General features: G+C 40.1%; 1 protein-coding gene across 1 annotated transcript; it reads right to left on the minus strand.

The window, feature by feature from the left end:
- Window positions 1–13,612: 13,612 nt before the first annotated feature.
- LOC141009976 (cell division cycle-associated protein 4) lies at window positions 13,613–18,078 on the minus strand. Its single transcript, XM_073482719.1, has 2 exons — window positions 18,001–18,078; window positions 13,613–17,047 (listed from the first exon to the last, which is right to left on the minus strand). The coding sequence occupies exons 1-2, from the start codon at window positions 18,018–18,020 to the stop codon at window positions 16,261–16,263; spliced, it is 807 nt and encodes a 268-aa protein (XP_073338820.1). The 5' UTR covers window positions 18,021–18,078; the 3' UTR covers window positions 13,613–16,260.
- Window positions 18,079–21,050: the final 2,972 nt, after the last annotated feature.

The raw sequence follows: 21,050 nt of genomic DNA on the forward strand, positions 1-21,050 counted from the left end.
AAAGATAACAGAGTTCTGCTTCAGTTCGTGTAGTGCTGAAATTAATTTAAATCAATTAATGAAGTAGTTGATGCATAGAAAAATAATCGACAACACATTTAATCATCATTTAATTAATTAAAAAGTCATTTATCAAGCAAAAAGATCAAACATTCTCTGTTTCCAGCCTCCAAAATGTGAAGATTTGCTTCCTGCTTTTCTCTTATATCTTCGGAAATCAAATATCTTTTCGGTTTATGACGTAAAAAAGATATTTAAAGATATCAGATCAGGTCCAGAAACATATTACAAGCATTTTTCCCTATTATCAAGCAAGGATTCATCAATTAATCAATGATCATCTTCGTTTATCGCAACCACTTCTGTTAACATGTCATTTCTGCATCTTCTTAAGGTTTTTGGATAACTGATTAATCTTTTAAGGACTTTTTCAGGTGAAAAAAAGATAGACATTACCTCCAGGCTTGACTTAAGTCACAGTAAATTAAATATAATTTGGTTCTGGACAGATACATCCAATAAAATAAGCTGTTTAAAGAAATAGGAAATTGTAATTGTCTACCATTTTATAGCACTGTATAGACCCAGCAGTTAATCAAGCTAACAGGTTAACATCAGTGTTACAGTAGTTTCTCCAACAGGCTAACATCAATCTTAGCTTCTCCAGCAACTGTGGTGCTGTCATTTTTGGTAGTTATTTTTAATTTAGGACAGGCTCTTTGCCATCCTAACTTAGGAAATGATTCAGTATTTCAATATTCAGATTCTGTAAGCTAAATTCCTATCCTAAGATAAGATAGACATGATTTTTTTCTAAATACACTTAGTGTATTTAGTTAGTTTCTGTAATACCAAAAATCCTGCGTGTCATCCTAACTGAGATCTCTGTAAGTTTCCGTAACGAGGCCCTGATCTTTCCTTTAAATTGACCGAACAAAGAAGGGATCCCTCAGTGATTCAGCCTTCACATCAGTAACGTCATGAAGGTCAGATGGACGTGAAGGAGAAGAAGAAACAGGTTAAGAGCTTTTTAAAACTGGGCAATTAAGACATGGCTGCAGACCAACACACTCCCCGTGGAGGAGATTACTAATGTTGACCGTATATTTACCCAGGTGGTAGTTTGCAGGATGGCATCCCTTTAAAACTTTGCACACATCCTCTCTGTCAGCATCGGGTTTTATTAGAAAATCTATTAGGACGCCTGTTGGCCAATATCCCACAAATCTGAGCAAATCATCGCCGCACTCATCCCCTCTGCGGGCTCCCTTGTGTTTGATCGTCAGTGCTAAGTGATGTTGGGACCCGAGAGTGAAGCTAGCAGTGCATTAGCTATGATGGGACAAGCACTCAGATCAATACGGCAGAAATGCAAGGCAGCATTACAGTGTGACAGGCAGCGCAGGTATCAGGTAGCCTGCGTCTTGTCTCTAATAAAGGTTTCTTCCTCCAAATAGCTTGAAAGGAAAAACAAAGCGAGTATAAAAACGCAAGTGCAGGAGTATTTCCGAATCAAACTTGCAGTTGTGCTCAGGATGGGTGTGTCTACCCAAGCAGGGCAAAAATAACAGTATCAGGTATCAGGGAAGATGTTTCAGGCACATTGTCAATCTGTGCTCGCTGCAGCATGCAGTTACTCTCCAGCGATGCAGCAACTCAATCAGCTAAATCAAAATGAGCAATTATTCAAATGTGAAGGAATAATTGCAGCTATTTTATCTCATTATACATTGAATCACACATTAGTTAAGCTAATTTAATGAGAACATTTCTGTTTTCTGTCCCTTTTCTGCCCATAACGACTGGTGATTTCATAAATGTTTCTGAATGTGCATTCAAGTCCAGACAAATGAGATCATGTCTGTACATCTTTCCTTCTCTTCTTCTTCTTCTTCTTCTTCTTCTTCTTGGCTATGAGCAGACGATATGACACAGCGTTTAATTTTGGCACAAGTTCAAAAAACATTTCAAAACCTAAATCAATTTCTGGCTTCGGTGAAAAAGGGAAAAAATAACAGCTGCTATTCTTCATTCATGTGGATAATACAGCTAGACGATGTGCCACCACACTCGGGCTTTTGTTTCATTTTCCGGTCATATAATTTAGATTTTGAAGCATTTGTCTAAAAGCTGCAACATGAGACAGAAAGACACGAGTCAGAACAATGTGGACATCAGTACCAGAGTCAGAAAAGGCCGATTGTGCTGTTCTGTGGTTTGCTGTTTTTCCCTCTCAGGTGACAACACGATGTCCTTGAAAAATGTCACAGATTTCTTATTTATTATATATATAAATTATTATATTGAGTAGCAGAGTAATTTAAGTGGTTCTGTTTAGATTTATTCCAGTTTTTTCCTCAGCAACGGTAGTAAGTCAAGCTCCTCAATCTAGTATCTGTCCAGACGATGCTAATCAATATTAAATCTTTTTAATGACACGCAAATAGCAGTAAGGGTGAAACCTGGCACTGAAAGAAGCCACAGACTGTCTCACTGTGTCCTTAATAACATTTTCCGGGAATGTTTTCTTTTTTTTCTTTTTTTTTCAAAAATGCCTGATGCTATCTGGTTCCTGTCCAGGCCGTGTCCTCAGACATGAAACTGCTTTAACAGCTGGTAAAGTTGGAGCTATTAGTGATTTAAGCGATTATGTAGGGTCGTCTTTTCATCTGCACGCCCCCAACACACAAAAGATCCCAATCATGTTCTTCTCCCTAATTGGATTTAATGATCAAATCTTTATTGTCGAATCACTATCTAGAAAACTGCAGGAAATCACCATGTAGGACTTTAAAAACACAAAATATGAAAATAAAACAATTTAAAGTTGCCCATTGTGTCTATAAATAGCTGAACTGGCACTGGGAACTGTTACTCTGTGCTGTGTTGGTATGTTCAGAAATATGCATGAAATTCAACTTAGGCACGTTGCTCAGTTGCATCCTGTCAGTGTGGGTGTTTGCATCCACATCAGATGAACTGCAAAGAGTTTGCAGCCCTTTGAGTTCACACCGCCAGAGGATGGAAAGTGCTGCGATTCCCACACTTTTTACCCAGCGTGGATGTAACATCCCGCCACTTTAATCCCGCAGACAAGCAATTGCAAATGACATTACTCTCAGAGCTGATGAAGGTTCGTGATATCAGAAGCTTTGGTGTATGACAACAGCTTATTGTTTCTGATTCGCCACACCTTATTAACTCGTATTACTGGCTTTAAAGATACCATCTGTCCATTCTGCTGATAATGTTTAATGCTACCAACGTCCACCAACTAGAGGACTGTATCCTTCGAGCCCAGTTTCCATTCCAGGAAGTCTGGAAACCATCTTATTAAGCATTAATTCAGACCAGTAAGAAACAGTTTGGAGCATTCTGTCTTCTGCCTTTCCAAAATATCTAAACGTATTAAACAATCAGGCAATGAAGCTGTAAGATGAAGCCCCATTCTGTAATTGCATGGCCTCTTTTTAGCCCCAAATTTATTTAAACCTACTACTCAGGGTATTAAAATTCCCCTGCTGCCCAAAAAGTAGTTTCCCCATAGAGCAGGTCAACAATGACTTTTTCTTTTACTGATTTTTGATCCATGGAGGTTTTATATTTGTTTTAATGTTTGTTTAATATGTAACATTTTTCTTTCACTCACTTCCAAAACAAATGCAAAGACTACCCAGTACTTTAGAAAAAAAGGTGCTCATACTGTTTTTGTCCACAGGGGGCACCTTAAAAAAACATATGCATGAATGTTTTTTGAGAAATGATAACAGACCAGCCACTGTCTTTCTTTTTTCAACAATTAAAGATAAACCCACACCATCTAATATTTATAATGTGTGTGACAACAAAATAACAAACAGTCTGATGTCTCATTTTAAAACAAATAGATGATCAACTTTGCACAAATCATGGAGCTGCAACAGGTTCTTAAAGGTTCAGCGAAACAAGCCGACACACTGAAATATGATCAACTTTTAAATTGATTTGGGAACTCGTGAGCGAGCAGTTGATTATTTAGCAAAGTTGAAATATTACTGTCTGATAAAGTTAAAAGAGTGTGTTGGCAAACAGTTGTGAAAACCCAAACATCAGGCTGAAAGATGCTGAGAAACTCTGCAGAGCTGAGTGAGATGTTCATTACTATAAGTGACTCCTATCACGTACCGATTCATTTGATCAGCTGTTAAAATAACTATATCGATTTCAGCTGTTTTAAAGTCCATAACGTTAAAGTGCTGCTCCTACATCAAGCTGACTTCAGCATCGTAAACAAACAAACAAACAGAACCGGCTTTTCCTATTTTGGCAGCGACAGTCTGAAAGTGTTGTTTTCTCGAACACTTGGAGCGGCGCTGATGGATTTGTTGCGGTTAACCTGCTGTGAAAATGTCGAGAAAGGTGTACAACCTTGTGAGAAGTCAGAACGCTCTTCACTTCCCAGAAAAAAACCTGATGAGCGCTCAGTTCACACGACACGCTGTGAAAAGCAAACCTGATGCGGACGAGCCGGCGTCACATGGCAGCCCAGCCTTATAGTACACATGTAAAGAGACACACAACACGCATGCAGAAACATACAACAGACTCCATACTGTCCTGCTGGAATGTGCATGGATGAGACCGTAAGTGATTTCCATGCTCTGATGGAGTCACACCGATTTTGATTCAGATACTGTGGGACATTCAAGCACTTAGTGTTCATTAGCAGAGACAGCACAGATATAAAGGTTTTATTAAGGTTGACTTCAAGGCTGTTTGCAGATTAGTGCACTCGAGGACCTGAGGAGCAGAAAGCAAATACAGAAGCTGCTGACTCATCAGCCTGTAACCCTTTTTTTTTTTAATCACAAAGCCCCTTTTATGATTTAAAAGATATTTTGTTTTTAGTCAAGGTAGCGTTGGAAGGTAATGTCAGGCTAATGTCGGTCCACCACTTTGCTCCACACTGAAACTCTACTGGATGGATTAAGATGAATTTTGTTCTCAGAGGATGAAGCACAACATTTTGAACAGATATATATAATCCCCAAACATAACCCACTGACTTTGGTGATCCTCAGATTTTACTCTAGCACCACCATCAGGTTGTAACTTGTGGTTTTGCGTAAGATGATGAAACAAATATCGGATGGTTTACCACTGAATGTGGTTCAGGCGTTCATGTCCGCCTCAGGATGAACTGGCATAACTTTAAAGATCTTTTGTCCATTTTAATATTCACAGAAAAAACAGTTAAAATCCTGATGATGTGACTATTTTTATTTTTATTTGACAGCTTGGCGAGACGGCTGCCAAGCGAGAGACCGCTGTTCCTTCCCATCTCAACCGACAAAACCGGTTAATAGCGACTGTCTGGCCGTCTTGGTGTTAATGAGAAGTCGAGATAAGTGATGTTTTGTGTCACTGTTGGTGAACTCATCTGTAAAACACTTCATAACGGGAGCAAAGTGGCCATTGGTCATCACCGTGATACATTATAAGCTAGCTCCTCCCTTTTCTCTATGGGAAAACACCCAAAAAAATGTATGTGGAGATTTTAAAGTGTCCTTTATTGTCTTTTCTCCCTTTTGAGGATCAGGTGAACTTCATTATAAAACAACACAGTTTGTCTTCGCATCTAGTTTTACGACACACACCAGTACAGACAGGAGAAGCAGTCGGAAATACCAATGATCTCATATTTTGTTTATGGTGCACCGGGTGTCGTGATTGTTGATTGTTACATTCTGAGGTTTCTTGTTTTGTTGCGTGAGTTCACCAAAGAAAATTCCCGCCGACCGTGTTGAAATGGCAGAAGCATCCAGTTGTGTAAGAGGGATACAGCTGCGAACATCTCAGCTGGTGATTTTGATCAACATCACGCTTTCCACTCGGCGGCGTTGGAAATGAATTACGTCTCCATGCAGACAGCGTGATTTCATTCTCCACGGACATTAAAAAAAAGACTTCCCGAAGGTGGACAGAAGAGGCATGTTTGAAATGCTGCAGTGACATTCTTTGACTTTACATCATTTGAAATGCATTTATTTATGGATGGATGGATTTTTCTTTTTATCATGTGGCCTCTTCATATTGTTGCACCACAGAAACCATTACAATCATGTTGAATACAGAAATAATCAGTCGATTGTCGCTTGTTTACATCCATATATGTTGTAATTAAATCATGGGTCATTCTACATTGTTGATATTGGATATATTTTTGTTTTATTTATGTTTTTCTCATATTTTGTTTTTCTCTTCCAGATGGACTGGAAGGTTGCTGGTTCAAATCACTGCACACGCAGGTAAGTAAAGAGTTATTCCATCAGTTTCTTGGCTTGTTAAGCAGTGTGTGATTATGAAACAGGGCGTCTCTGGTGAAATAAACCTCAAAGAGTTTTCCCCTCAACTAATAAAATACCTTGGAATGTGTTCATAGTTGAGGTTCGTGCACCACCTTCATTAACCACTTTTCTATAAGTTTGTTTGGCATTTGGAGGATAAGAGTTGATGCTTGTGTTGCTTCAGACCTTTTCGTGTAGACGGTTTCAAAACATGATAATGAAAGATGAGTGGAATATTATATAACACATTCCAGACAGAACAATTCCCTGAACCCACATAGACCATCAGTTGCCATTTTTATCTCCTCATACTAAAATAGCTGTATAGAAATGTTAAAACTGAGCTCTACAATCAACAGTAGAAAAAAAACCCATCCACACTAACTCGACTGATTTAAGAAGATTATCCTTTTCGATAATCTGTCGCAAAAACTCGTAAAATATTCGCTGAAATACAAGTTTTTCCTGCCTCCAAGAAAATCTCTAAAAAAGCCTGAATCTTCAGACAGGTCGGATTTATCCTCTTACTGATTTTCTGTCTCCAACTGATGGACTGACATCCTGATTTTTACAACTGCATGTGCAAGTAGGTGCTATGTTTCACTGTTCAGTGAAGTCTGATTGATCCAGGAGTAAATCAGTCAGTCCTTCCACCTCTTCAGTACAGACAGAAAGTATCTGAAGAGCTATTGAAGGGATTGTGCGACACTGTTCCTCAGATTTCCTGACTTAAAAAAATGTATTTGTTCAGTACTTTGGTTGAAAAACATACCTTCAAAACTAATAACACAAGTTTTTAATGCTTCTTAGTGCTAATTAAAATGTCAACATGCTAAACTAAGAAGGTGAACATAGCAAACACTATATCGATGAAATACCAGCATGTTAGCATGGTCCTGGTGAGCATAAATCATTTATTCATATGAAAATGTTCTGAGCTGCTTTTCCATGCTGATGGTCTCTGATCTCTGCTTCATGTCCGCACATGCTACGTCTTCTCGTCGCAGGATTTAGTCGTCAAACCTGCCTCTGTCGGTCTTCGAGGCTGCGCTCACTGGGAGGCTGCTGAGCCAAGTTGTGTTTTCTGTAGTTTAATGAGATAATGGGCACCGCTAAATGAGCTTACTAACCAACAGCAGCTATCTACAGCCAAAGACAGCTGCAGCAAAGAGAGCAGCAGTTAGCGGTTTTCCCCCACAGTGAGCTGTGCAGTAAGGACTGCTTATCAGTTTTTCAGCATAACATACTGATCGATTACTGATCGATAAGCCCATCTGATGTCTGCAATCAAAGAAATCTCCAAATGCTTGAAAATATTTTGGGGGATTCTCTTGTAAGGTTGTAAAATGTTCAAAGATTTGACGACATTTATTGACGAGTATAATTCCTGATACACAGATCGATAAAACATAAAAAAGCTGACTAAAATCTGGATCTGGGAAGTGATTAATATAATATTAATCACTTAAGATCAGGTTAAGATCATATATCATATATTATGCTTGACTTTAAGGTCTAACTAGTATCTGTAATCGATGTAATTACAGCTTATGGCTCAAAAATGTGTCCCTCTGTCATGTGACGGCCACATGATGAGCCTCCATGCATGTTGCTGCGAGCACATCTGCCTTATCTGTCTTATCTACATGCGACCTGCGGCAGATGTGACTAATAGCTTCTACTCTGCCTTTAATTAACCACATGTATAATTAATTTGTAGAAAATTAGATTGAACCGTGCAGACAGAGCAGCCATATGGGACAGTGTCAGGCTTGTTCCAGAGGTTGAGTTGGCCTCCATCATTATCATCATCAATTCATGTTGATTTTCACGTCAGAAGTTGGAGAAATCAAATAATCTTTAGGCCAAATAACGTTTCACATCACTATTAAGTGAACTGAAAAATCCATATTGTGCTGAAACAATTGATCAGTGATAAATAATTGATCAGGTGATCAATCCTTCTCTGATTTCAGCTTCACAAATGTGAGTATTTGCTGCTTTTCCATAGTTTTTATCAGTATAAACTGAAACGCTTTAGGTTCTGGACTCATGTGGACATTAATAAAATGATTACTCCATAAAGTGTTTGATAGATTAGACAGTTGCAGGCCTGCACTTATTTTACAGTAGCTTTTTAACTCAGTTCAGTTCCTCAGTTACTGATGTTTTACACCTAACGACATCGATATTAATCACATTTTAGATTTTACTCTAGAGCTCGATCGATACTGAATATTTAGAGCCATTTGCATTTTGCAATGGACCCTCAAATGCAATAAAAAATATGTACATGATAGAGAAGGGTATTTTACAGTTTAACAATAAACTATTGTCCAAAATGACATCAGTGAAATGAAACAATAAAATAAACTGTGAATTTAATAATTATAAATTACTCCAGGCATCTCTTTCTGCATTACGTTTTCATATCGGCACATTTTAGATAACAAATACACCGATACTGATAATATCCACCAACCGATACGTCGGCAAGGCTCTACTACGGTTAATACTTAATATCAGTGTATAATAATCAGTGGTGGAAAAAGTATTCAGTACTTAAGTAACTTAAGTTACTCAAGGTAAAACTACTCGTTGGAAACTTCCTGCATTCAAAATTTTAGTTGAGTAAAAGTACATGAATATTAGCTACAAAATGTACTCAATCAAAAGTACTTCAGTACTTTTTTAATGTTGTAGCTGGAAATAAAATTTAAAAACTCATAATGTAGTTTGTTAAATCTGCAAATTAACCAATAACTACAGCTGTCAAAGATCCAGTAAAAAGTAAATATTTTCCTCTGAAGTAAAATATAAAGTAGCAACACTCACACAAGTAAAGTACAAGTACCTCAAACTTACTTTATTATGTGAGTAAATGTACTTTTCACCACTGGTCCCATCACATCATCGGACCACAACAGATGAACCAATTGAAAGCTAAACTTTGGGGGATTTCCAGGATAATATTGAAAATGCAATTACCATCGTTATGCCGTATTTTAATCACTGTCTTCTCTGGTGCCAAAATAGTCATTTTTAAATCTTGTTCAACAAAATCTGATTATGGCCACAATTTGCAATATTTTTCTGTCCCACTGTGGTTTTAAAAAATGCAGAGTGAGACAACGTTTTGGCAGCGGCTGTTTATAAATTACCTGGTCCCTAACTTCCCCTTATTTCCCTTTTTAATTAGCGAGTCCACGTGGTCCGAGGTCAAAACCTTTTCCAAGGACGCCCGGCTACACATCACCACAGCCCGAGCTTTGTCTCTTACAGTTAGTCAAGAAAAACAACATACCAGCAGCTAATTTGCTTCCCCAAGAAAAATGAATGGGAGCCTTCAATCTGCTTCAAATCCATTTCTACGTGAACGCGGGTATTCGGGTCACATCTCTGACCTGCGCTTGAATCTCCACGGTGTCTGGAGGAGCTTGTAAATCACTTACAGATAATCAGACAAAAAGGAATTTGTCCCTCAGGGTCATGTAGCCTGTCAGACACATTCCCACATCTGACTTCATCAGGAACGAAGTAAAAGTCGAGAAGAAAGTCTCTCACACAGGTACATGTTGTTTCTCTCTCAGACTGACCCCCTGATTAGGTTTGGTGCTTACCCTCCTCTTGACATTTTAGTTAGATAGTTTCAGGGGTCACTTTTGTAAACCACCTGTTTCTGTATTGAGTTTGAAACCACATTATAATTAAGTAAGTAGACTCGAGAATTTAGGGAATATTCAAACATGGAGAGATTAAACAAAAGAACGGGATGAAGTAGAGCTGAAATCAGTCAAATAATTGATCTGTCAATCGACAGGAGATTAATTGGCATCTATTTTGATAATTAAAACAAACAATCCCTCATTACAGCTTCTTAATTTTGAGGATAGGCTGTTTGTCTTTGACTTCAATGTGATAGAACATCAACAATTGTGGTGTTTTGGACTATTAATTGAGGAAAAAACAAGTTATTTGTAGACAGTAGACTGTCTTTATCATCATTTCAACCTTATGCAGCAAGTACACAGTGAAAGAAACAACTTTAAACCACAAGGTTATATACGTTGCACATTGAAAAAGCAGCACAAGACATGAGCTGTGGAAAGTCACTGTGCAAAAATTACCAAGACAATACAAAGAAAATAACTAAGAACTGTTTAACTGTTGAAAACTGTAAAAATAGTTAAAACTGCTGTCAGTGTAAACATCATTTCTGTACATGCAGCGCAATACTGTGCAAAATGACAAAAGATAGGCCAGTTATAAGTTAAAGTTTTGAAGTTCTACAGGTATTCACTATGTTCTGACATCGTGTAGATCAAACAGTTTATTGATTAATAAAGAAAAAAGAACATTTGGATCAGAACATTGAACCATCAGACTAATAAGTCTCTGCTGGTGGATTTTATGTGCAGCCTTTATAAGATGGTTTAAAAACTGAAAGTAATATATTTTTGCTGATATTTTGTTTTTAAGATGCTGATATCCAGAAATTACAAGTCCAGAGTTGTTTCTTTTCCAGAGGAGAAAAGGCTGAAGCAGCATTTGTAGTCCAGCGCGGGGCGCTAAAACTCTTCACTAAAACCAGACCAATGAAATCCTTTCAGTTAGCAGCTCTTTAAGGCACCACAACTTGACATCTAAAACAGAAATGGCAAGAAAAACAATTAATTATCAGCAATAATATAAAATACAGTTAAATTAATGTAAAAATAAGGAAATTAACAGTCTGTTCATCATATTAGAGCTGCGTCATAACACAATAACGAGCCACACGACCTCCCGTCCACCATGGTGACCTGGAAGAGGGCAGGCCACACAGGATAATTAGTAATAGACGGAGAGATCAGAGTGAAGAGAGAGAGAGAGCAAAATTTACAGAAATACAGATATAAAGAGATAGTGAAACAGAGGAGAGCAATGATCCAGCGGAAATATCGAGCGGTCCCAAAAAAACTTTAAGGGTCAGAAGGCTTATTTAAGTGGATATTGAAATCCCCAATAATTAGGATCTTATCTGAACGAGTCACATCTCTTCCTGATGTACTTCCAGTGTGAGTGATGCAGAGAAGCTCCACAAAAATGTGTTCAAAAGTTTGTCTCAAGTTAATGTGAGGTGTCAGCCGTCTGGGTCAGAGGAATCAAGTTCCTCAAAAGTCTTTTTCGTGCAAAAAAGTATCTCTTTTTGTTTTGATCCTTTCACTGCAGCTCAGCACGGAAACAAAAAGAGGGAGTTTTGTTCTAAAAGATTGTAACTTGTAAAGATACAGACCCGCTTTGCTGAAATCTCATGTAAGCTTCAGAACTAATAAATACATTACACGCATGTTAATGGCCAGTATAAGTTGATTCTTCACATTAAAAACATGTTTTCAACTGACGTGCTGGAACTGCTGCTGGATCTACGGTGTGTATGCATCAGTCCGGTCGGTCCATCCCATTGTTTTGCAGCAGCAGAGCTTGTTTGTTCTGTGAGTGTGTGCTGAGTCAGCCTGGAGGACGGAGCCAAAGCTCAGCTTCACTCTGCAGTAGACTGATGTCTGGCTGCAGAGAAACATTAAACCCAAACTGACACACTGCAGAACTCAGGCCGACATTTTGACATTTATATATACCACAGTTTTAGACAGATAGACAGACAGATAGTATGTTTGAACACACTGTCTTCACATGTGTTTAATGGGAGCATTAGCAGAAGCTGTGTGCAGTAGCTCACGTGTTGCTCCTCCTCATGTGTGACCACTCCCTGAAATTCCAGCTCCAACAACATCTACTGCAACTGTGCTTCTGTCTTACACTCTGGAGTGAAATCGCACTCAGCGATGCACAGACACTGCAGTAAGAAAATAATGTACGCTGCAAAAGAGTTAAAAATGTTGTGTTTTATCTGTTTGTTTAGCTGTTTTATCACAATAAAAGCCCAACCAGGGACAGGAGCTTTGTTTATCTGTATAGACCCTGTTAGAAAAAAAAACAACAAACCAGAACCACGTTCAAGTAGATTTCATCACAGGCAGCCGTATAAAAGCTTTTTGTTGTTGGTAGGAGGTAACTAAGGACCCTTATTAGTGATGAACTCCCATCAAAGTCTGAGGAAATGGGATTTTATTTAATTAATCCCAGACTTTCATGTCACTGCTCAAAATACTGCTTGCATGTCAGCACATCAATAATTTAATAAGGACTATTTTTTTGTTTTTGATTGAAAATGCCGCCTTTTCCCCCTGAGCACGTTTATTTTTAAACATCTTAAAGGACAGGACAATAGAACAAACCAGGTGCTATCTAGCTATAAAAAAAAAGACAACACACTATTGAACAACGCAAATAAGAGTATAACAGACATAAGACCACAAACTAAGACATTTCACCCCTTAAATAAAACCTTATTTTTAAAGCTTATCCTTACAGTGTTCAAAATGAAAGTTTCTAATAACCTAATTTAGGTATCCACTTCTTTAATGCAGTATTTGTCCTTTGTGGTGTTGATATTCCTTCTACAGTTAAAGCATTTGAATGCGATTTAAGTACTGATCCATAGTGCTGCAGATGTTTCCGAAGCAGAGGTGAGGGTGAAACATGAGAGGAGGCCTCTCTATCTCAGTAGCCTGCCTTCCCTAACTGGAAAGTGACGCTCCTATGAGCCCCATCACCGTCACTATAAGAACTACTGGTGCTGGTACCGAAGCTGGTTTTGTGCAAGGATCGGGGGTTTATAAATACACCAGACTACAGCATCAACTAACACCACCCTAACACACTCTTTGAATCTGCACTGTCATGCTTTTACAATCAGCAGACATGTGTTTTTCAGTGTAGCAGCCACCAGAGGGCAGTCTTTGCTTCCTTTTCACTCCTGAGCCATGTGTGGAAAAACATAGAGAGGGAGGATTTGCCCTCAGCTCTGCCTTTCAGGACACGTACCGCACATAAACAGCTCCTCTCCAAAGCTGTAGGTTGGAGATGTTGACACTTTTGGGTTAAGCAGTCAAAATGAAGAAGGCAGGATCAGGGTTTGAGTGAAAGCTGTGCCTGGGAGGCTGAACTCAGGGTAGACATGCCTCTTTGTTAACCACATGCAGTCAGTCGCCTATTGACTAATACCTCATTGTGTATGCATGGCTGCTGTGCAGTAAGGCACGTTTTCGAGAGGCTGGCAGTTATAATTTATTTCAGTTTTTTTGTAACCTGGATGAAATGTTGGTGTTGTTGATCCATGTGATGTTGCATAATGAGGCCTGCTTCACAGTCAGTCAATAGAAAAAAAGACTCACACAAGGCAGTTCGGGTATTTTTACTGTATTATTGAATAAAATCTATAAAATATTCCACAAAAAATACAATACATTATTAATTATCATCTTATTACCTGTCAAACTCGTCCTTCAGATACATGTATAATCATAATCAGCATCAACAACACACAGCTTGTGCTTTCTTTCATACAATTATAAATAACACTGCAGCTGTCTGCGTTTTATATTCAGTCCTGTCAGATAGATTATGGTGGATGAGAAAAACACAAAAGTGGATTTATTTCACCGGCTGAAAATCCAACAGATCCACACTGTATTTCTGTGCAGAGCCGTCAGGAGCAAAAACAAGTTGTTGTTGGAGCAGCCGTGTGCTCCCCATACATCAATCTTGCTCCTCGCCGTCTCATGTGATTGGTCGGTGGTCTGAGTCTGGGCAAAAACAAGCTCTAAACCCCTCCTACTGAACGAGTGACGCAAGCTGCTTCCTCCCACCCCTCCTCCTCCTCCATGTCCTCCTCCTCCTCCTCTTATTTTTCCCTCCCGGCTCTCGCTGCCACCTCCTCCCTCAGCTAGTTCACTGTCAGCCTGTCAGGATACATTAAGCTCATATGCCACTAGTGTTCAGTGAGCACAGAAAAAAAGGCCAAGAAGAAGGAAGGAGCGATGGCGGTTCTTGCTTGCAGTGCTTTACATAACACCTCGCCACAGTTCTTAGGGTTTTTTTTTATCAATGAAGCTCGAGCTCAGACAGCCACAAAAAAACCCTCAACACGAATAAAAATTAGGTTCAGTAGTAAGGCACGTTGTCGACATGAGATGGAGATGAGGACGGATTGCTTCGGTCTGACAGGAAAAGCATAGAGTCCGTTGGATTGGATGTTCAGCCGAGTTAAAACAGCGAAACACACAACAGCTAAAAGATTTCCATCAATGGCTCATGGTGTAAAAACAGGAGTGTCCAGATAAACCGACAACAGACAGACATCAGGAGGTAGAACAGGAGTAAACCACAGAGAGCGAAGGTCAAACATCCTTCACTCTGCTGTATCTCTTCTACAGGACAGGTGATTGGAGCTTCAGGTAGAAACACATTAAAAAACTGCCTTAAAAAAACTACCGGCATCGCAGTAAAAACTCACCATCACGGCCATAAAAATACATAGGCTTCTGTTTCACTTACAATTCTCAGACATGGCAAAGTCGTCCTGATTTTTGACTTGAGGCAATCGGCTCCTCAGTCAGAACCAGACTGGGATTACATTACTATTTAAAATACATGTTTTACGTTCATGACATGTTGCATTTAAATACAAGCTGCCGAGAAGGACAAACTGTTCACGCGAACCTCATTGTGAAAAAGGTGAGGATAGTTCTCGTACAGGCTCTGATAGTTTCTCCCAATTGATGTCACAAGTGGCGCAAAAAGCAGTAGACATGGCAGCCAAGAAAAAGGTCATAAAGAATCTGAATTATAAGTTACACTCACGCCCAAAAAACAAAAGACTTTACATACAAAGAACAAATAATATCTGCTGCAGTTCATAGTTGATTTTTCATTCATAAATAAGAATAATAATAGATAAAGGCGTTCAAACAAGTTAAACATTTCACCCTCTCTCTATCAGATGTCATCCAGGGATTGGAAGCTTACTTCTTTGGCTGGTGAATCCCCAAAATACAGCGGCCACATCCTTCTTCTCTTATGTAAAATAAATATACAAACCGTCCACCCTCCGACTGCTGCATGACCACACTTTCTAATTTAAAGATCCTACATGGAGCGATAAAAAAAAAACCCATTCAGGAATCCCAGGCCTTTGCCCTCCTCGCTGGCCGAAGCACGCCCTCTTAAGTAATTGAAGGGATTTCAATTAATAATCAACCCGGGTCTGATCTAGCAGCCTGAGCGACACCAAAACCGCGGCAGCTCGGGTTTCTTCTTCCTGAGGAGTGGATTCGCTCAGAGAGGAGCTGCTGCTTTGACTCAAACTTTATGAAACAGGAGAGAAAAGTGGCACGAACTAGAAATTTAAGGCTCCATTTTATCGAATTAAAGAAAATCCACCTTAAACACCCTCACACTGTTACCTGGCACCAATTTATGCAGTCATGTCCATTAAAGCGCTTCAGACGGTGTACGTCTAGACACATCTCGTCTACTTTGACTACAGATTATTCAACCGCGACTCAAAACACAACTAGTCCTGAAACTGCAGTCGTTTCCTGCCTCTGTTGCTGCAGAAATTGGTCACTCTGTAAGTTCAAGATGCATTTCTCCTTGTTGAATGTCAACAGCAACATTTCTACCATTTTAAGTCCACTGAGACTTCCACTGGAATATCTGTATGCGTATACGAGTGTTTAAGAGTGGATGTTTCCCTGGTTTCTCATCTCATGAGACATTTTAAACTGGATTTTTCATCTAACATAATAAATATTTCATCACTTATTTGAGGCACAAGTTCATGTACATAACTCACGATGGTTTACGTGCATGAAATTAGTGTTTTATTCTACTTTAAACTGGCCGAAGCTTGAGCACGTTTTAAACCAAAGTGTAAAATGGAGCCTTAAAAATCCAGCGCCACTTTAGAGTCCGGCTACCCAAACCCAGTCCTTGTTCCCAGCTGTGATCAGCAGTGCAGTAAATGTTCAGAAGGAGTTCGTCTTGGTGATCATGACTTCACCAGAATCTCCATGATGTGGTCCAGTTCGTTCAGGTCCATCAGACATGACTGGAGACTCCCAGCAGAGGTGTGGCCCGACGAGCGCATTTTAACGTCCTCGTCCGCCCAAAGCGACACGCTGACGGGCCACAGGGAGCCCGCCGCCCAGGCAGAGGGCAGATCCGAAGTCTCATACATCGATGTGTCAATGTCCTCAAAGATGTCGTCCAGGGCGAGGTCGCTGAGGTAGCCCATGGCGTTTACTGCATCGCTAAAAGCATTGATCGTCGCAGCAGGAAGCGATTTCTGCTGCTCAGACGAGCTGTTTGCCTCCTGAGAGGGGAATTCTGGGGACAGCGGCGGAGACAGGGTGTCCCCGTCACCCTCTGCACACCCGGGGCACGTAACCACCATGTCCTCCCTGACGTCGTCCCTGAGAATGCAGGAGTCGGCGTGGCCGCTGTTGAGGAGTACCTCCGACGTGCAGGTTCCCACCCCGTCGCTCTGCATGTCCTCCTGGATCTGCCTGAGCGTGTTGATGAGCAACACGGAGCGACGCAGGCTGAGCTCCACCCCGGCCTGGTAGTGCTGGAGCTTCTCCAAGCAGAGGCCGAGCACCAGCTGACGCTGCTGAAGGTGGTCCATGTGGGATTTGGACGGACTCACGCGGAACCCGCCCTCGTCCTCCAGGTCCTCCTCCCCATGTTTCTCCTTTTCTGCAGCGGCGGGGAGGGTCTCGACCTCCAGCTCCTCCAAGCAGCTCCACTTCCGCTTTACACCGCGACCCAACATTGACCTGCATTAACAAATACATAGATTAGACTTGATGTACATTTGATCAATGTGCATTTTAAAGACTGATGTTTCTAAAGCGTATTAATATCTTTACTATAAAATCAACTCACGCAAACTAGGGAGAGACTAGATAATCAGGTTTCACACTCTGATAATCGATATCGGTGTTTTTTTGTATCCGGTTTCACCATTTACGCGATCGACGATCAAAAATGTTGCTGATTAATATTCTTTGGGACCTGTAATTTTAAATTTGTGACGTCCGTTCAGTCGACTAATAGAAAACCAACTCTGACAGCAGCGGCTGAGATTATTTTTGGGACCAGAGACACATTCAGGATCACATCAAGCCGAATTGCCGTGTAATAAAAACCTTGCATCCAGTTTATGTAACAGCGGCAGCCGAGCAAACGCGGAGCGGTTTTCCCATTCACTTTCAACGACACAGCTCGGGAACACATCTCCCGACATCAGGAGGAGACTCGCAGACGAACGCTGCTCAGACATTTGAGTCTGTTCATTGAAGACATGGACATTATGACTGCTATGAGTCACAGTGAGACACCCCTGCAGGCTCGGAGACTTTACTCATTCACATGAGTTAGTTAGCATTACATCAGTGAGTCTCAAACGTTTCCCACAAAAAAAAAAAACATTTTTCATGAGTTTAAAAGAGATTAAAAGCTACTTTGGTGTCTTTTTAAACAGAGATTCACACTTGAATACATAACAACCTACGATTAAAGCACTTATTCCTTCAATTTCCTCTTTTTATAGCAGTAAAATAAGAAAACAAACCCCCTCCATCCTACTTATCTCGCCCAGGACCCAGAAGGAGACCCCCCCCTGACCCTAAGGAAACATCTCCATTTAAAACCGAGTTAAAACAACAAACTTGCGGACGTTTTGAATGAATCCTTTAAAATAAACAGAGCTTAATAAAAACAACCTTACGTGTTCTTCGAAAGCGTCATGAGCGGCTTGAATGCGTCGTGTCTCCGGCTGGTTCCGTGTCGTCGCCGCGGTCCCAGGAATGAGGAATGTTCGGTCCATCCGCAGCGACTGCGAGCGGAGGAGGTGGAGGTGGGGGGGGGGGGGGAGCAGCGGAGCTCGCAGGCCGGTTCTGATTGGCTCGTGGGCCCAATGATCCGGCCTCCGCCTCCGCCACTCACGGGGCAGCGAATGTGCGGCCGCTGCGCTCCGGCTGCGGGCTGCCGGTGCGTTCAGGCGCGCCGCGGAAAAATCGGACACGACTTCTGGGCACACGTGAGAGGCGAGGACACCGCATATGATGAGGTTAAGTTACATTCAAAATGCGTTATAGTGCATATTACTAGTTGAATTCACTTTAAAGGAACATATTACGTCACAATATGAGAGTTAATAAAATAATAATAGGTTGAAATGTCATTAATCGTTAATGAGCATTTGTTTTGTAACCCTAATATAAAGTTTGAGCTGTAACCTGTTCACTACATCTCCCTCTCTATTGCATTGTTCACATTTGCACATTTGCACTTCCTGCTGCTGCTCCTTCATGCACAACCCAACCTATATCTTGCAACTACTCCACGTGCCTTAAATTGCCCCCCGGGGACAAATAAAGTATTTTGAATTGAATTGAATTGAAGCAACTTTTAAATTGAGTAAGCAGTAGTTCTCTTAAAACTCTCTCTTTCCACCAAATTTCAGTAAAACCACTCATTTGAAAGATGTCTTGAGCTATTGTTCGAACAAAAAGATGAACAGACGAGCCAAAAAGGTGTCCTACCTGGTGGAGGCTGTAAACAATCTGCACATGGAGCGGCTGAACTGGAATTTAAAGCCTTTTTAATCACCTTTCAGTTGGAATACGACAATAAAAAGCAGAGTTTTAAGTATCTCCTCCGCTCATTAAGAAGTAAGAAAGTAAAACTGAAGCTCAGTGAGGATATTGACCTTTTATTGGAATTAAAGACTTCAACAAAATGCTCAAATAACCTTCATAGAACAATTAAATAGACTAGATATTTTTAAATAAATGAATGGACACAGGAGCAGCAGGCACACAAAGGGTCAAAGTGTGATATATTATGAAATAGCAATAAATATTTTGAATTGTAGGTTCAGTCATATGAAACACAGTAGACCTTTACCTTCTATAATGTAGCCTGTAATGACATGACGAGACGAAAATCTCTTTTTCTATGCATTTCTATTTTAGTCCACAGAACAAGGTGTCATGGTGTGATTCAAGTATTTGTTAAAGTGTAATACAGGAATAAATACCAGCATTGTAGTGAAAAGGTCAATACACACAGCAAACTTCAATATGGGTCATAATAAGCTCATTTTACTGTCGACCTGTACGGTTGTTTGTATGATGAGGACGAGCTGAAAAAGTTACATAGTGCACCTTTAAGTAAAACTAAAGCATCATCGGCAAAATGTTCGCAAACTGTCCAAACTAATCACGCTGTAAAATGTCCCTTGTCAGTGTTGTTAAACATGCAAAAACATGTAAGAAGCATTTAATTTAATTTTACTGGATTTTTTTAAACTTTACTATAAAACTGGTTCTAGATGCCAAAAACGTCATGACCCAGTGATTTAAACAAGTGAAATGTGAGTTAAAATATATCTGAGGGCACAAATAAAAAACGTAGACTTAAAAATGTATTAATGTATTCAAATATTATCAAACAGCTTTCAGTATACCAGCGTATCAGAAGCTGGGAAGTCGCGGTGAGCACCTGAACGCAGCATTTTAAAGGGACAGATGACTCAGAAGGGAAGCGGGGAGAGGTGACCGGAAAGACGAGGAAGGCAAACGCCAAATAAGGAAACTGTTCATTCACGTTTTTTCCGTTTCTTGTCACACAGCTGCACTTCTACTTCTCCTTTCGTCGTCGTCTTCTTCCGAACAGAAAGAAAACGTTCAACATTAAGACATTATTGCGGCGTTTGTTTTCTGAACTACATTTTGTGGTATTTCCACAAAATCCAGCTTAAAACCCAAACTGCTGATGCGCCTGAGCTCTTTAAATTCAACATCAGTGCCAAAAGAGCCAATGAACAGAAAAACTAAAAGATGTAGTGAGTAAATTATAACCTTTACTCACGTAGTTGATTAAGTCTTTTGGACATTTGTGGTTGTGAGATGTTTTATGGTTGCAGACAAACACAGAACATACTCAGCTATGAGCACTTGAATTTGTGAGAAATGGTTGTCTCGTCTCCAGATCTTAAGTTTTATGAGAAGCACCTGAAGGCAGCATGAGACCTGTGGCCTGGTTCGGGCTTTATAACCCGCTCACGTTTGTGAAGAGGGAGCAGTCCTCTGACAGCAGACGACACATGCAGTACAGTACAACTACAGTAGGTTGTACATGATGTTGAAGGTCAGAGTAATTTCTTCCAGACGTGTTAGAAGTGAAAAAAAACCCGCTCTGTTTAACATCACATGGTGAAAACTTGATTTTTAGTGCGTCTCATTTACTGTTTCTGTGTTGCTGCTTCTGAAGACACAATAGTCTCTTTCTCCAAAGACTTGCTTTTTCCTCAGGCGGCCTATTTGCTGAGTCACTGAGAGGCCATTAATCTTTAACTATAGGCAAACCAAACCGAGGCAGGCCAACACGCAGCGTGAGCCAGACAGTTACACATAAACACCTTGTGACAGATGTAGACACAACTTTGAGGTTTTTATTTAAGTGCTGCATGTTATTAAGTGTCTCTAAACTAAATACTGAATGCTCATTATTCATTATTTGGTCGGATATTTTTGATGTTTTTAATTATTTTGTGTCAAGACGATTCTCAGAGGTGGGAAGTACAGTCCTTAAGTAGATTTTTCAGGTATCTATAGTATTTATTTTTCTGACTTTTTGCTTATACAAGTACATTTGAGCGCAATCTGTACTTTCCTCTTCTTACATTTTTCAAAACAGGCTCATTACTTTAGTTTGGATTCATTTGAGGGGACTTATAGATTATTTTACGACACTTTACCAACACAAAATTTG

The sequence above is a fragment of the Pagrus major genome, chromosome 16 (genome assembly GCF_040436345.1).
Source record: "Pagrus major chromosome 16, Pma_NU_1.0".
Lineage (NCBI taxonomy): Eukaryota > Metazoa > Chordata > Actinopteri > Spariformes > Sparidae > Pagrus > Pagrus major.

Coding starts and splice junctions, on each gene's coding strand:
- LOC141009976 (XM_073482719.1), bottom strand. CDS start 18,020: ATGACGCTTTCGAAGAACAC. Junction 17,048..18,000: donor ATGACGCTTTCGAAGAACAC/GTAAGGTTGTTT, acceptor TTGTTAATGCAG/GTCAATGTTGGGTCGCGGTG.